This window comes from Lissotriton vulgaris, chromosome 1_1, assembly GCF_964263255.1.
Source record: "Lissotriton vulgaris chromosome 1_1, aLisVul1.2, whole genome shotgun sequence".
In the NCBI taxonomy this organism is placed as follows: domain Eukaryota; kingdom Metazoa; phylum Chordata; class Amphibia; order Caudata; family Salamandridae; genus Lissotriton; species Lissotriton vulgaris.
This window is the reverse complement of record NC_141685.1, coordinates 485,327,402-485,343,223: the sequence shown is the minus strand read 5'-3', so window position 1 is coordinate 485,343,223 and position 15,822 is coordinate 485,327,402. Positions and strand designations below refer to the sequence as shown.

General features: G+C 46.1%; 1 protein-coding gene across 1 annotated transcript in view; it reads left to right on the top strand.

Moving 5' to 3' along the window:
• Positions 1–15,822, top strand: part of ANKRD13C (ankyrin repeat domain 13C) — a 459,935-nt gene that overhangs the window by 80,182 nt on the left and 363,931 nt on the right. The window contains exons 2-3 of the mRNA XM_086953854.1: positions 9,678–9,719; positions 12,905–13,009. Of these exons, the coding sequence (XP_086809980.1) occupies positions 9,678–9,719; positions 12,905–13,009 (147 nt within the window). The remainder of the gene's footprint in view (positions 1–9,677; positions 9,720–12,904; positions 13,010–15,822) is intronic.

Here is a 15,822-nt window from a genome sequence, read left to right as displayed (position 1 = left end):
TTCGCTGGATAGATAGGGACCCAAAGACACAGTCTGGGACCTGTTTGACAGGAAAGATTTTACCCATGCCAGAACAGTGTCTGTCACGCCAATCTCTCGCATTCTATTAATCAGAAGGACATGAGAGATGGTGTCGAACGCTGCTGTGAGGTCAAGCAGGATGAGGACGGCTTGCTTTCCTTCATCCTGCAAGAACTTGATGGAATCAGACAGTTCTATCAAAGCTGTTTCGGTGGAATGGCCAGAGCGAAACCCCGACTGTTGGGGGTGCAAGATGTTGTGGGTCTCTACAAATGCTTTTAGCTCCCCATGTACTAACTGTTCCGTGATCTTACCTAGGACAGGTAGTAATGAAATGGGGCGCATGTTGGTGAGATCTGTAGGAGATTTGTTCAGCTTTTTCATCAGAGGCTTCACAATAGCCTTCTTCCAGTCGTTGGGCACTATCCCCGACTCTAAAGATTTATTGATGATAATGTTGATGCAGGGGTTAACTGCCTCAATAAGGTGGTGGAGAATGGCGGGGGGGCAAGAGTCGGTAGGGGCTCCTGATTTACAGGCCAAAATTGCCTTGCTTGTTTGCTGGAGAGAAACAGGATTAAAGTGACTGAAGCAAAGCAAGCGGGGTTTTCCCAGGTTGCTGGAGGTTTGGTGTGTCGAAAGAACTCGGTGTGCTCTCTAGGAATCCAAGGAAGTAGCTTTTGCCCTGCCTTGGACTGCAAGGGCGATTTACTGAAATATGGATCTGATTATTATGCCATTATAGGGATATTATTGATTATAGCCGTATAGGGGCATAAAGTCACAATATTGAATCGGGTTCCTAGATAAAACACATCATCACAGATGTGGAGAATAGAATGGGTAGGCTGGAATAAGATGCGGTTACAAATAATACAAGTAAATCAGAATTGCAGGAACTATATACAACACAGAGCAAAACTACTGGAAGACCTTAGAGTCCTAGACTATAGATTATATACACAGAAACAGCATGTGAATGCAGATAGGGCAGGCCCCCTGCTAGCTAGGATTATTAAAGATACAATCTCCGTATCACCCATTCTTGAAATAGATGCCCCTGGAGGTGTGGTGAAGTGCACTCCACTGGAAATTAATGGTGCTTTTCGACAATACTATGAACAATTGTATGCGTCCCTGGACAGGGTAGAGGACCGGGAATATGAGCAATTTTTTGAGGGATTGCAGGTTTCCACACTAAGCGATAATTAGGCAGCTGACTTGAAAGCACCAATCGCACATATGGAGATTAAAACAGCAATAAATGCCCCCCATGTAATAAATCGCCAGGAAATGATGGATTACTGTAATGGCTGGATTTTCTGTTTAGATGGGATCAGCCCCAGGGGCCCCTGTGACCCAGCCAAAACGTACTCACCTTCCCTCCTCAGATCGTATCCACAATGAATAGATATACAGATATATATATATATAGGTCGCACCTAAGGATGGGGAATGACAATATATATATGTACGGATTTTCTACAATATCTTATTCACATCAGTTGGTCTCGCGGCCACCCCGACCCAGACCGTTCTACCCTAGGGCAGATCTGACACACAATCCGGTGTGTCTACACATGGGCCTGCAGAACCCAATGCTCCCTTTTCCAAACTGTTCGCAATCCTGCGAAACTACACACTAGTTCAACCTCCTAGTGTTCTCACTTATTCAAGCCACAATCCAGTGGGTATAAACACTGGTAATCCCCCCCAGTGCTCTCATTAACGCCGCATATCAACGACGACCACATTCCTATGAACAGTTATCAGGATAATATCTCAGTTACCTACTCGGAATAAAACTACAATAATGACTTTGAATATAGTTCCAGATTGAATAGTGTACTCCCTGCTCTTGGCATCAAAGGTCCACTCACCCCCTCTTTATTCGATCACCATTTACCTGATCGGGATTTCTCATCCGTTCACCTAAACAGCTTTCAACTAGGAATGCAGTTTACCGAGATTGAACATGAACACCAGGTACACAGTAATTCTATATGAATTAGGGTATTTATTAACAATAGACACAAATCACATTACTATGCAACATAAATTCTGCAAGAAAAAGGTAAAGATTAGAGTGCACAATCTAGTTAAGTTAGACAGAGATCACCTTGTTAGTGGGAAGTCTGGACTCGGCAGTCATCTAGGTTCCCTTCTCGTCTCTGTATCCTGGCTCGCCTTGCAGTCACCCTCAGCCGTCACAAGTACACGTCTGCACCGCTAGGCTCAACCTCGTCTGCTTCCCCTCAGGACACCGGAACCTTGCTGATTATTAGCTACCGTCTCTCTCTCTCTCTGTATCAGTGCGCTCCGCGCTACTTCTCGTTCAGTCTTTCTCAGAGAGTTTCGGTCTTAAATCTTTCTCCGACTTCAAAGATGGCGACTTGTCCACCATGAAAATGAATAATGGCAGAGATGCTAACGGCTAGATGCCGCCTACGGACTAACTGAAAAACTGACTAACACCTTCGCTAATATCAAAGCCCGTTCCTTCATGGAAATTCACGGCCAGTAACCTGCCGCCCACCAAATTCTTGTACCTCCCCGTACCAAGGACACTTTCCCAGCCGGCCGGCCTGAAGTTGTGTCTTCGGAGTGGAGAAAAATACATTCCTTCGATAAGGGTCAGCCTGAACCGGTTCTCTCCAAGCGAACAACAGCTTGAAACTAAAACATTACACTTTACCTAGAAAGCCTTCTCGAGCTACCGGGCAGAAAGCAAAATGGAGTCTGTCTCGTTTAAGGCCTACAGAGCCCATAATATGCATAGCTCCATGGAAAATAGCCCAGCATGTTAGCAAATGAGCAAATCATGACTAATACTTATATATCTATCCCCTAACTTAAATTCATAAGCCTTACTCTAAGGAAAATAGTACGAAAATGCCCTTATATATGTGGGGCAGGGTCCCTGTCTATCGGCCTAATCCCTATGCTATAGGGGTGATAGGCTGGAGTCACTCTCCATCATTCTCCTTCTCCTTCTTCAAAGAGCTAGCAAAAAGACGGCCATAACAATTACCTATTGAATTTTATGTGAAGTACTCTGAGTTACTGATTCCTCGATTTGTTAGAACTGTACAGGGTAGCACTGGAGGATGGTTCCCTCCCTGCACTGCAGTACAGGCGACTGTGATCTCCTTGTTGAAACCGGGTAGAGACAGCAGAGACATGGCAAGTTATAGACCCCTATCGCTCCTTAACACGGATTACATTTTAATTAAGATATTAGCAAATAGACTATTGCAATATTCCCCCAGTTTGATACACACTGATAAGTGTGGATTTGTACCAAACAGGAGTATGGCGCTAAACATTCGGAGGCTTCACACAGTGATGTCACAGGTGCCTACGAATGCTGAACCGCGAGGCTGCATCTCTCCGGATCTGCGGCAAGCGTTTGATTTGCTACACTGGGAATATATGTTGACTGCGTTACCTAGGTTTGCGATCCCTCTGGAATACATAAAATGGGTGAGATTGTTATACACGAATCCAACGGCAGGGGCACAGGGCACGCACGGGACCCCACATTTCCAGCCAATATCAGGTGGAGAGGCGTACCAGACAGGGCTGCCTGCTTTCGCTTCTATCTAGCGCTGGAACCTCTTCTGCAAAATCTGCGTATGATGGTAGGGTACCGGGGGATATGTATAAAGGCCAAGTTGCATGTGGTTTCGGCATACGCGGATGACATTATTCTATTTATTAACAATCTAGATGAGGTCTTTGATCCTCTGCCTGAGCTTTTTTCGATGTTCCCAAAATTTTCCGGACCTACGATAAATGAGAACAAATCGTACGCCTTTTTTTTTTTAATGATGTAGTCTGGAATGAACCAATTCAATTTGCTCACTGGGAATTCCATACCGCCCCAGTTACCTTTTTAAATATTTAGGCATCCAAATATACAGAGACGTGGAGGACATATTAGATGGTAATTTAACTCGCTCTATCGCATCACTTCGGAAACAGATAACGTTTTTGACTTCCCTACCGATATCGGTGGCTGGGCTGATAGCCATAGCTAAAATGGTGATGCTAACGAAGCTGTTATATTATTTTTTTAATTTACCCATTCCGACACCTGTCTACATTTAAATTGTTGGACACCCTACTAGTTGAATTAATATGGGGCTCGGGACCTAGGCGTATAGAGCTTACTAAACTACAATTGGCCACAAAGCAAGGGGGAATGGGAGTCCCTGACATGAGAGCTTACTGCTATGCAGGCCAACTGCAGTGGTTGGCATATTGGATAAAAGGCCGTAACTTGAGAGAGAGATCCATGACCACACAAACATGAGAGAATGGGGAACTGCATGTACTCCTGCTACCAGGCAGTAAAGTTTCGTTGACAGCTTTCCCACTCCTACGCACAGCCCTAGGCTACTGGAAGAGGGCTACACGATACACCAAAGTCTCTGTGCCTTACACCCCAAATATACCCCTACCGGGTCTTCCACTTTCATCAGGAAGGGTGACACTCCAACATATAGGGATGTGGGCAGAGGCGGGAGTTTCCACGTTGGGTGACCTCTTCACAGATGGCACACTAATGTGCCATGATGCCTTTGTCAGGGAGATGCGGGTAACAGGGTGTTTCTGCTGCATGCACACATTACCCGCTATATCAAAACAGTATGGGCCTCTAGGGGGGATGAGCCACAGACCCACGGTTTGACACATATGCAATACTTGATGGGGGTCATTTGACAAAATGGCTGTATCTGGGTATCCGCACACAAATGTCTGTATCAGTACAATCAATTCGACATGGATGTTGTTGTGCACTCACGGACAAAGAATGGGGGTTACTATTGGAACACCCGTGTAAGGTCTCTAGAAACCTGAAATTTAAGTTTATCCAGCTAATGACAGTACAATGTGACAATGACCTCTGACCCTGTCTACAGGTTAGGTCACCCCCACGCCGCTGCCGCCTGCTCTCCCTGGTTGCCCGCTGCCTCCTTGCCGCTCATTTTTTCCCACCGCTGCTCCCTGCGGCCCCACCCCCCGGCATCCCCATTCGCTGCCCCGCTCCCGTCACCCAGCTGCTCCTCCCTCCCATCAGCGCTCTTATGCAGACCACGCAGCGACCGCGTAGCAGACGCGGCGCGCCAAAGGCAAGCCCGTATGCGCCCGTCCGCGCCTGTACTGCGCCCAGCGCCAGGACCCCTGGACCTCGACGATACCAGCCCTCACGTCGGACCTACGATGCTGCCACCCTCCACGCACTCAACGCCGGCCGGAACCCCGCCTGCTACCGAGCCACCCCCGAAACGCACCCACGGACCCTTCACCTGCAAGCTCACCTGCCTCCGGACCTGCACCGCACCCGCAAGGCCAAGCGCCAGCAACAATCACCTCAAGTGCATCCTGCTCAACGCCTGCTCCGTCCACAGACACGCCGTCGAACTCTGGAACCTCTTTGACAAACATCACCAGACGTCGCCTTCCTCACAAAAACCTGGATGAACGCCTCCTCAGCCCCCACATCGCCATAGCCATCCCAGAAGGCTACAAGATCACCCAGAGGGACCGCATCAACCAAACCGGAGGAGGCATCGCCATTGTCCACAGAAACACCATCCGCATCACGACCAACTCCGAAGACGCCCTCACCGCCGCCGAGCACCTTCACTTCCAGATACACATCGACCCCAAGACCACCCTCGGAGGCACTCTCATCTACAAACCCCCGGGACCACGCACACAATTCAGCGAAGCCATCACAGACTTCATCAGCCCGCACCTCCTCAGACTACATCCTCCTAGGAGACCTCAACTTCCACCTAGAGAACAGCAATGACCGCAACACCGCGCCCTGCTGGACAACCTTGCCAACCTCGAACTCAAGCAACTGGTGAACACCCCCACCCACTACGCCGGCCACACGCTTGAACCCGTCTTCTCCTCCAGCAAGCACATCTCCTTCAGCCACTCCACCGGACTACACTGGACTGATCACAGCTGCGTCCACTTCAACTTCAGGAGAACCACGACCCACCACCACCCCCAACAGGTTCCCCGCAGGAGCTGGAGCAAGATCACCGCCGACCAGCTCACCACCTCCCTCAGCCAGACTCCCACCAACACAACGGACCCCAACAAAGCAGCCCTCAACTTCACACAGTGGCTCACCAACTGCGCCGATGACCTCTCACCACTGAAGAACCCTCCCAGCAGACCCGGCAACAAGAAAGCCTTGTGGTTCACATACGAACTCAAAACCTCCAAGAAAAACTGCCGCACCCTCGAGGAAGCCTGGCGCCACAACCAGACTACAGAAAACATGACAGCCCTCAAGAATGCCACCCGCATACACCACCAGCTGATCCGCACCACCAAAAGGGCAACCGCACCACGAAAAGGGCAACATTCAAAGAACGACTGGACAACAACACCCACAACTGCAAGGAACTCTTCAGCATCGTCAAAGAGCTCTCGAACCCCAGCGCCTGCAACAACGACATCACACCCTCGCAAGACCTCTGCGACTCACTCGCCTCGTTCTTCCACTGCAAAATCGCCGACATACACAACAGCTTCGCCGCACAGACCAGGCACCCAACCACCGAACCAGCGCCCCCCACCACCACCCTCTGCAACTGGACACCGGTCAGCACCGAAGACACCACCCGCACGATGAACACCATCCACTCAGGATCCCCAACCGACCCCTGCCCGCACCACGTCTTCAACCAGGCCAACTCCATCATCGCACCCCAACTCCGGGATATCATCATCTCCTTCGCCACCGCCACCTTCCTGGAGAACTGGAAACATGCTGAGCTCAGCGCCCTCCTGAAGAAACCCACCGCAGACCCCACGGACCTCAAGAACTTCTGCCCCATCTCGCTCCTCCCCTTTTCCTGCCAAAGTCATTGAAAAGACCGTCAACAAACAACTCGCCACCTTCCTCGAGACAAACGGATCCCTCGACCCCTCACAGTCCGGTTTCCGAGCTAACCACAGCACCGAGACCGCCCTCATCGCAGCAACCAACGACATCTGATCCCTTCTAGACAATGGGGAAACGGCTGCCCTCATCCTCCTGGATCTCTCAGCAGCATTCAACACTGTATGCGACCGCACACTAATACAGCGCCTCAGCAACACCGGAATCCAAAGGAAGGCCCTGGAGTGGATAGTTTCGTTCCTCACCGGAAGAACCCAGAGTCCGCCTCCCCCCGTTCCGATCCGCGGCCACCGAAGTCATCTGCGGTGTACCTCAAGGATCCTCGCTCAGCCCCACCCTCTTCAACGTTTACATGAGCCCCCTCGCACACCAACACAACCTCAACATCATCTCCTACGCTGACGACACCCAGCTGATCCTCTCCCTCACCAACGACCCCGCCACCGCCAGAGCCAGCCTCCAGGAAGGAATGAAAGACGTCGCAGAATGAATGAAGTCCAGCCGCCTGAAACTGAACTCCGACAAGACGTAAGTCCTCATCCTGGGATCATCCCCCTACGCATGGGACAACTCCTGGTGGCCCCCTGCCCTGGCACCGCCCCCAAGCCAACGGACCACGCATGTAACCTGGGTTTCATCCTGGACTCCTCCCTCACGATGACCAAACAAGTAAACGCTGTCTCGTCATCTTGCTTCAACACCCTGCGCATGCTCCGAAAGATCTTCCGATGGATCCCCACCGAAACCAGGAAGACGGTCACCCAGGGCCTCGTCACCAGCCGACTGAACTACGGGAACACCCTCTACGCGGGAACCACAGCCAAACTACAGACTCCAGCACATACAGAACGCCTCCGCACGACTCATCCTGGACATCCCCCGCCACAACCACATCTCTGCCCACCTGAGAGACCTGCACTGGCTCCCCGTCAACAAGAGAATCACGTTCAGACTCCTCACACACGCACACAAGGCTCTCCACGACTTGGGCCCCAAGTACCTCAACAACCGCCTCACATTCAACACACCTACCCGCCCGCTCCGCTCGACCAGCCTCGCCCTCACCACCGTCCCACGCATTCGCAGAGCCACCGCAGGAGGAAGATCCTTCTCCTACCTGGCAGCCAAGACATGGAACTCCCTCCCCATCCACCTACAACTGACCCAGGACCATCTCTCCTTCAGGAAACAACTCAAGACCTGGCTATTCAAACAGTAGCGGATCCCTCCCCTCCCAGCGCCTTGAGACCCTAACTGGTGAGTAGCGCGCTTTACCAATACACCTGATTGATTGTTTGAATGTGCGTATTTAACCCCACACAAACTCAGCAAAATGTTTCCAAAGACATCAGGTGATTGTCTCTGCTGCTGTTATCCAAATGCGGGCTTACTGCATGTTGTGTGACTGCCCAAGATTACAGACCTATAGGTCGATTGTGCAGGAACTAGTTAATAGCGTGGCGCCGACAAGGAATGTCAGGTCACTGGACTGTTGCATATTAGGTCTAGGCCCCAAGGGGAAGAAGGGAATTCCTACGCGCAGGTTTGTGAACCTGGCAATGATACTGGCGAAAAGAAACATAACCATAAGATGGAAGGCAACCAGACCACCCAAACTGTTAGACTGGTGCAATGAAGTAGTGCGATGGGGGAGGGCAGAAGGAGCAGAACTACATAGAGAGGAGCATAGGGGGATGAGAAAGGTACCAATATCGCTTGACTGGAATGCAATAATGGAGGAATGTGTGGCCAAAGACCTGCAAGAATAGTGATGGAATGTATGGAATGGTATTGTATATAATATCAGGTGGAGTGGACAATACACAAAGTGCAATACTATGAATTGTATATACAATGTTAATATTCTGCAACTGATTTACATGATATGTATTGTTGAACTCGCATAGATGTTGGATTACTGTAATGTGTACAAATGTTAGCTTGAGCCAAAAAGGGGGGCGGGATGGATGGGTGGGAGGGTTTTGTTAATTGTCTTGTTCATATGCGACAGAAACTAGTGAAGATAAACCTAGAAGATCTAGATGATTGTGTTATTGTAAAAATTCAATAAGAATGTTTTTTTTTAAAAAAAGTTAATGCAACTACAACGCAGTCATAAAAATGACCACTGATTACAGAAATGTTCATGTGGACAGACCAGATAACGTTTATGGATAGTTGAAATTGGATTAGCCATTTTGTTATTCAAGGGATCTTACCCGTTTGTTGGGTTTAGAGTGATGCAACCAACAGCCATGGTGCTTCATGTTAAATGTTTCTCCACTCAAAATAAAGTATAGCTGACACGTTTTTAAAAAGAGAAACCTTGTGTCCTTATCGCTTGTTATTGTAACGTTTAGTAACATAACACATCATATCTCATTTGTGCATGGATGGATAACTCGTTGTATGTGACGCTTCTGTTAAAAGGTCCAACGTGTCAAAGAATGATACAGTATACATTTTGAAAGTTTTCAAACTTTTGACTAGTATTTATTATGTTTGTTATAACTTTTTTGGTCAAAGGATATTGTTGTAATCACCTGGGTCCACCGAGTAAGTAGAAAAGGCTTGTTTATTCAGGAAGCCTCCAGCCAGTCATCGATGTTAAGGTGTGTAGTAACTGGCACCAACATATATCATGCCTTTTTGAGATGTGAACGGCTAAGAAAGAGGAGAAAAGTATATACTGTCACAAGTATAATATTTTTTTTCATTTTTTTAGGAAACACTCCATTACATCTTGCGGTGACATTAGGAAACAAAGGCAAGTAGTTAATTACGTCAGTTACTTTACTTATTGAAATATTTCCTACTCTTTTTATGTAACCGGTCATTTTTAGTTGGATACCTTAGCTAAATGCTCCAGTTAACTTATATCCACGTTTTTTTTATTTTTTAAATGCCGTTCGATTTTACAAATGGAGGTAAAAGCTTTGGTGGTGTACTAACTGAACTATACGTCGTTCCTACTAGAAAATAATAAACATTTTTTTTTTTAGTATTCTTCAAGTAAAGCAATTCTGGAAAAACGTACCATCTGTTTTATGTCATTAGAGAGGTAGTGATCCGGTTTAGACAAACGAAATAAAGCTTTAAAGACCTAAAGTTGAAACCTGACCCAGGATTAGGCATCTGTGCGAGGCATGTTGTTGCTGTCCGCAAACATAAAGTGTCTTGGAGCCCTTCTATTGCTTACCATTAGTTCACTTTCTTGTCACTCACATTTTCCTGCTTCTTAATCTCTGCTTTCAGTGGTTGCTTTTCAGGCTCTACTTTTTTCTTCTGTGTGAAGCACTTTGTTTCAGTGTATGTGTTTTCAAGTCCTCCTCCTCGTGTACGTCTTTCCCCATCTTTCAATGTTGCTTTCATTTGCTTGACTACTCTCCCAGTCCCCTACCTCTTGCACCCACCCGCCTTTATCTTCTTTTACCCACGCACGTCCTCCGTGTTGCTTTCCCCTGACCCCTATGTTGCCTTTGCTCCCCCCTTGCTCTCACTTTCCCTTCAGCCCTTCACCATTGCTTTTGCATCCCCTTCCTGGTTGATTCAATGCTCGCCCGCACCCTCTCCCCAGTTGCTTCATGGTTGCACCCACCGACCTCATGTTGCTGCTCCCTGTCTGCTTAAGAGAAGTTGTTTTGCGTGTTTAATTTTCTTTTTAGTTGCCGATCTATCATAGATCAGTTACAAAGAAGACAAAAAAATCCAGTGGATCATTTTGTAAAGGTACGCATGCGTGGAGCAGTGTCTACAAGATGACGCATGCGCCTACAGCTAAGATGTTTAAAAATGTATTATTAACTTTAGCCACGCTGCACAGTATCGAGGATTCTGCGACGTGGCTAAAAAGAATTGGCAAATCCAATAGGTCACAAAGGTGAGGAATCCTGGCTTTGCCAATGCTTGTTTCATATTGTCTCTATTTGTAAAGTGATTCATCAAAAGATGTGGTAGTTTGTCCAAACAAGCACTGGTAAAAACCAGTAGTTGGGTTATTTGGAAATGTTACAATTGTATCTTCATTAATTAAAGCAAACACAAGGAGATGATGGACGGATCGCTGAAACTTTTCAGACACTCACCCCCAGTCACAAATCTAGGTTGAATCCATCATCATTCTTTAGCTCACTTTGCCACCTCAGTTGAGACCCAGCCATATGCAAATCAGTCTTGACCCTGTGCCTCATGGGAACAGTTCAGCCCGAACTACCAAGCCAGGTCTTCCCTGAACCAGGAACAAGCATCCTGGGACCGGTTTCTGGGCAACACCCTTCATGAGCCAGGCTAGCTAGAATCCAGTGGCACGGGGAGCAAGGGACCCACGTCTGGGCATACCCTGCCAACTTAGGGCGAACAACAGCAAAGTGAGTTTAAGAACGATGATGGATTCAACCCAGATCTATGACTGGGGGTGAGTGTCTGAAAGGTTTCAGCGCTCCGTCCATCATCTCCTTGTGTTTGCTATCTTCATTGATTAGCAAGTATTTGTGTGTGATTGGTTGAATTAATGATTGAAAGCAATGATGAATGATTGAATAAGTGAGTGCATGTATGGATGAATCAGTGAATTGATGCACCAGTCTTCTAGGCGAGGCAAGTGACAATGTTACGAAAATGCTAAGAATCGCCAATGTTATGTCAACCAGCATTCAGCTTTGCCCAAACGATATAAATAATTATCCTAAATATGGCAGAGCAAGCATTACACAAAGGTGGTCTGCCTCATGCTATGGGTGCGAACAATGTGTAGATAATTACTGCCACTATGCCATGACCATTCAGCTTCTGGTGGGAACAATGCTGGCAATGTTCTGTCAAGAATTACCACAATTATGCCAAGAATTACCCCAAACTGGTGGTGGTATGTTGTACTGCAGTTCTGTTATGTTGTAGTCCAATCTAGGAGACACAATGCAGTGATGGAGTGTGGTAGATTGCTTATATGGGCTAGATTTGTGCCTAGAATGTGGCTTTGTGACATTGTATAACTAATGGCTGTACTGAGGTGTTTAGTAGTGTGGTTGTGTGCAGTTATTGGTCAGGGCATGAGACAGACTTGTTGTGGTGTGAGTATTGTGGTTGTGGGATGAATTAATAGTGAGCTGAGGTGGTAGTGTGTTTGCTGAGGTGTGATAGTGTGTTGGTGGCAGAAGTTATTCAGTGTTATGTCAATGGAATCATGGGGACAGTGATGCAGTAGTGTTGCTGCTGGGAAATATTTTTGTAGTGATGGACAATGGTAGTGCAGTGGTGTGGGGATTTATGTGCTGTTAGGGGACGTAGTACAGTAGATATGAGGTGGTCAGATGGTGATAATGGACTTGTAGTATTGACTCTTGAGTGTAGTGGCAATGAATCAAATCAAAGTCTGACATAAATGATTGAGTGTGGTTAAAAAATGTAATTGTTTAATGTGGTTTGGTTTGTGAAATAGTCCATCATGCATTCCAGTGAAAGCACTCCCTAGGGGCGGAATGAAGTACCAAATAGCCAGTACTAGAAGTCAGAGATGTTTACTTCTCGAACACTGGATGGAGACAATGAGTGTTTGACTGAAAAAACCTATGGTAGGCAGGGGTGTGGTCAAATAAAAAGTTATCTCCCACATTGCATCCTGCCCTTGCATCATAAGCAATCACTTTCAACTCTTCCTACAATTCCTCTCAAAACCCCACCAGTATCATGGTGGTGGGCAGTGGCGTAGCTCTGCTGATGCATATTACTGCACCTTAGAGCTATTTAGAGTTACTCAGCAGGTTACTTGTGTGTTGTGATTTGCAAACAGTCTAATGCTTTCCTACATGGCCATCTACTGGTTGCTGTTTTGTTTTTGTACGGCAGGAAGGCTGATTCATTGACATTTTGTCTGGATAGATTTCTTATTCTTATTTCACATTCAGTACGTGCAGGAGGAAAACCCCTCAAAGTTTTAAACCTTTTCTTTTACAGAGTGTGCCCATTTACTTTTGGCGCATAATGCTCCTGTCAAGGTGAAAAATGCTCAGGGTTGGAGTCCGCTTGCTGAAGCCATCAGCTTCGGAGATCGACAAATGAGTAAGACTCACAAACTTAATGTAAATTTGTTTTCTTATAGTAAATATGATAAGGATGTTTAAATGGGATTGGTGATTACAAATTATATTTCCAAGCACAGTCCTCGCAAACAAAATAGACCACCTTTTCTTTGTGACTTTAGAGATCAAGTGTCCTACTGATTTCAGTGAAGTTGTTAATTTTCAGCAGTGTTTTAATTTCCCACCCTTTGTTCATCTCACCAGTCAGTAATTAAGTAGACACCAAGCACCACAAATCACACATTACCGGCATGCTGGGCACTTTAGTGGGGCCAGACCAGCATCCCAGGAGGGTACGAGCGACTGAACCGTAACCAGAAGCTCTTGCTGGTAATAACTTCCCATGTAACCCTGGTAGATCTCGTACAATTTACCCTCAACTACCCTCATAATGTACACCGTATCTAATCATCCTGAAGGACGTTCCCTATATTAGCACCTCTTAGTATTGAGGATCACATGACCAAGAAGAATAAATAGGTTGTGGACTGATTGGTTGCAGCATTTAGCAAATTAAGTTCTCTGTGAGAAGGACCACTTTGTTGGGCATTCATCCTAAAGATTCCTCAGAGGACTGCATGATTATTTTGTTCAGGAGCCCTGACATTTTTGAGCTGTTGCTTTAGCGCCTTACCAGGACAACTTTAGCCAAGAGAAAAATAAAAGCTCTTCCATTGGGGTATATCTACAGGCCCAGCAGACCTATTAGGGGAGTGAACCCGAGCAGGTGTACCTGCTAATCTTGCTAATCCTGGGTAGTTATCATTTAATGTTCCAACCATGAACAGCTTTGATGCCCTCTCATTCTTGGATGGCCAAGACTGACGGTTCCCGGACACTGTGGGTAACCAACCTAGAAAGTCTGGTCTACATGAGACAGCAGGCGGTCTGCAAGATTCTCACCCTGGTCCATTGTGCGTGCCTGGCCTGTCTGCTCCAAACACCAAAAATAATGATTTTAATGGGTCTCCCAAGGCTCAGTCTTTTTTCGCAAAAACTGCTGATCAACAACCACCAGCTATTTCCAGTAAGAGCGCTAGCATCAAGATTCTGTCATGGAATGTTGCGGGATTCGAGGATTACTTGCAAATCCAGACTGGGCATTGCTTTTATATAAACATGACATTATCTGTCTGCAGGAAAATTGGGCCCGGTAGGAGCCCTGTTTGAATGGATTTTATTGCATACATTCCATAGCGATTCCATCCAGTGCCGGAATGCCAAATGATGGCCCATTGACTTTTTTGCCACACAATTGCTCAAATGTAAGATATCTGAAGTTAAATCTACATGTCTACCAGTTATTTCTACTAATGTTGCTGGAAACATGCGATATTGATTGAATACATTTGTATTCAAATGGCCTTGATTACAATTCAACAAAGGTCATTGATGATTTAGAAGATGATATTGTAAATATACAACATAGGCATAGCAAGGAGGTTGTAGTTGCAGGTTAAAATCTCCAACCCATACATTTATCTAATGTACAAATGCAGACATTGGCATTTATTCATTTTGTTCGAAATCCATTTCCAGTCATCACAAGAAACATGCCAAATCCATAAAGACCAGAAAATGCTCTTTTATGCAGAGATTTATAATCCTTTCTTAGGAAACTACCCTACTCCTCTGTGATGCTTTTTTTTTCCAATGGTCTCTGATCATGGGGAGTTTTGAGGCCTTTGGATTCCTCATATTCTGTCCTCCCTGTTTTTTTCTTTAACTCCATTCTTGCGGTATTGGGTTGTGAGTGTATTTCTTTCTACATAGGTTGTACTGATTTCAGCTGCCAGGTCAATATATGTTGGGATTATTGGATTTGTGTATCTGTGTTCCCAATGTATGATGTTGCCGTTCACTTTAAGGTATCTTAGAACTTGAGGCCACAGCCAGCCCTAGTATTTCTTCAGAGACATATTGGGCCTTAACATGGAATTGAGATGTTTCTGAAAACAGCTGAAGTGATGTGCTAATGAATTCCACCTATTTGTAGAATGGTTAGCTCCCTTGACTCCCGAGCTCTTAATCTTTGATTTGGGGTGACATCTGTAAACTAGGTCTCCGCCACACATGCTGTTAAAATTGTGTTCTTTTCAGACTCTTGCTTCAGCCTATGTTACTATGGGACTGGCCTGACCATATGTCAGACAACCTGTCTAACACTGGTTGGTGTTAAATCTGGTATAAATGTGTTTTAATTGCTAAAATGTGACTTTGGCCCCATCACCCTCCATAGGGCTACAGTCTGTTTCTTAGTGTAGGTCATCTTGTGGTCAGTGGCTAGGTTGAACACACTTGGGGTTTGCTCATTGCTGAAGCAAAGATCTGGGAAACGGGGAGAATGCACATGATGATCTGTGCATGGAACCTCCTTTTTGGGCAGTTCACCCAATAACCATCTTCCTCAGCAAAGGATGTAGAGTTGTTCACTTGATATTTAACCATCTCTTTTACCAAGTAGTTTGAAAAGCAACAGATATCATAGACTTGTAGCATGTTACTCATTGTATCCAATACCCTTTGGACGTTATTACAGGTGATGGATGTGTAGTATAATCTTTTATTGATGTGCTCTCACAGCCGTGTTAAAACTGCTTTACACAGCGTGTTATGAACAGGATTATCACCAAAATGTCATTTTCATATCTGTCTTAATAAGTCAATTTAGATTGTCATAGCCGCGCATCAGACGCAATTTTATATAATAATTTAAGATGTAGCCTCTTTGAGATAAGAGCTGATATACTACAATATAAATACTGCTATTACAGATGTGGAAAGGGTTCCCAT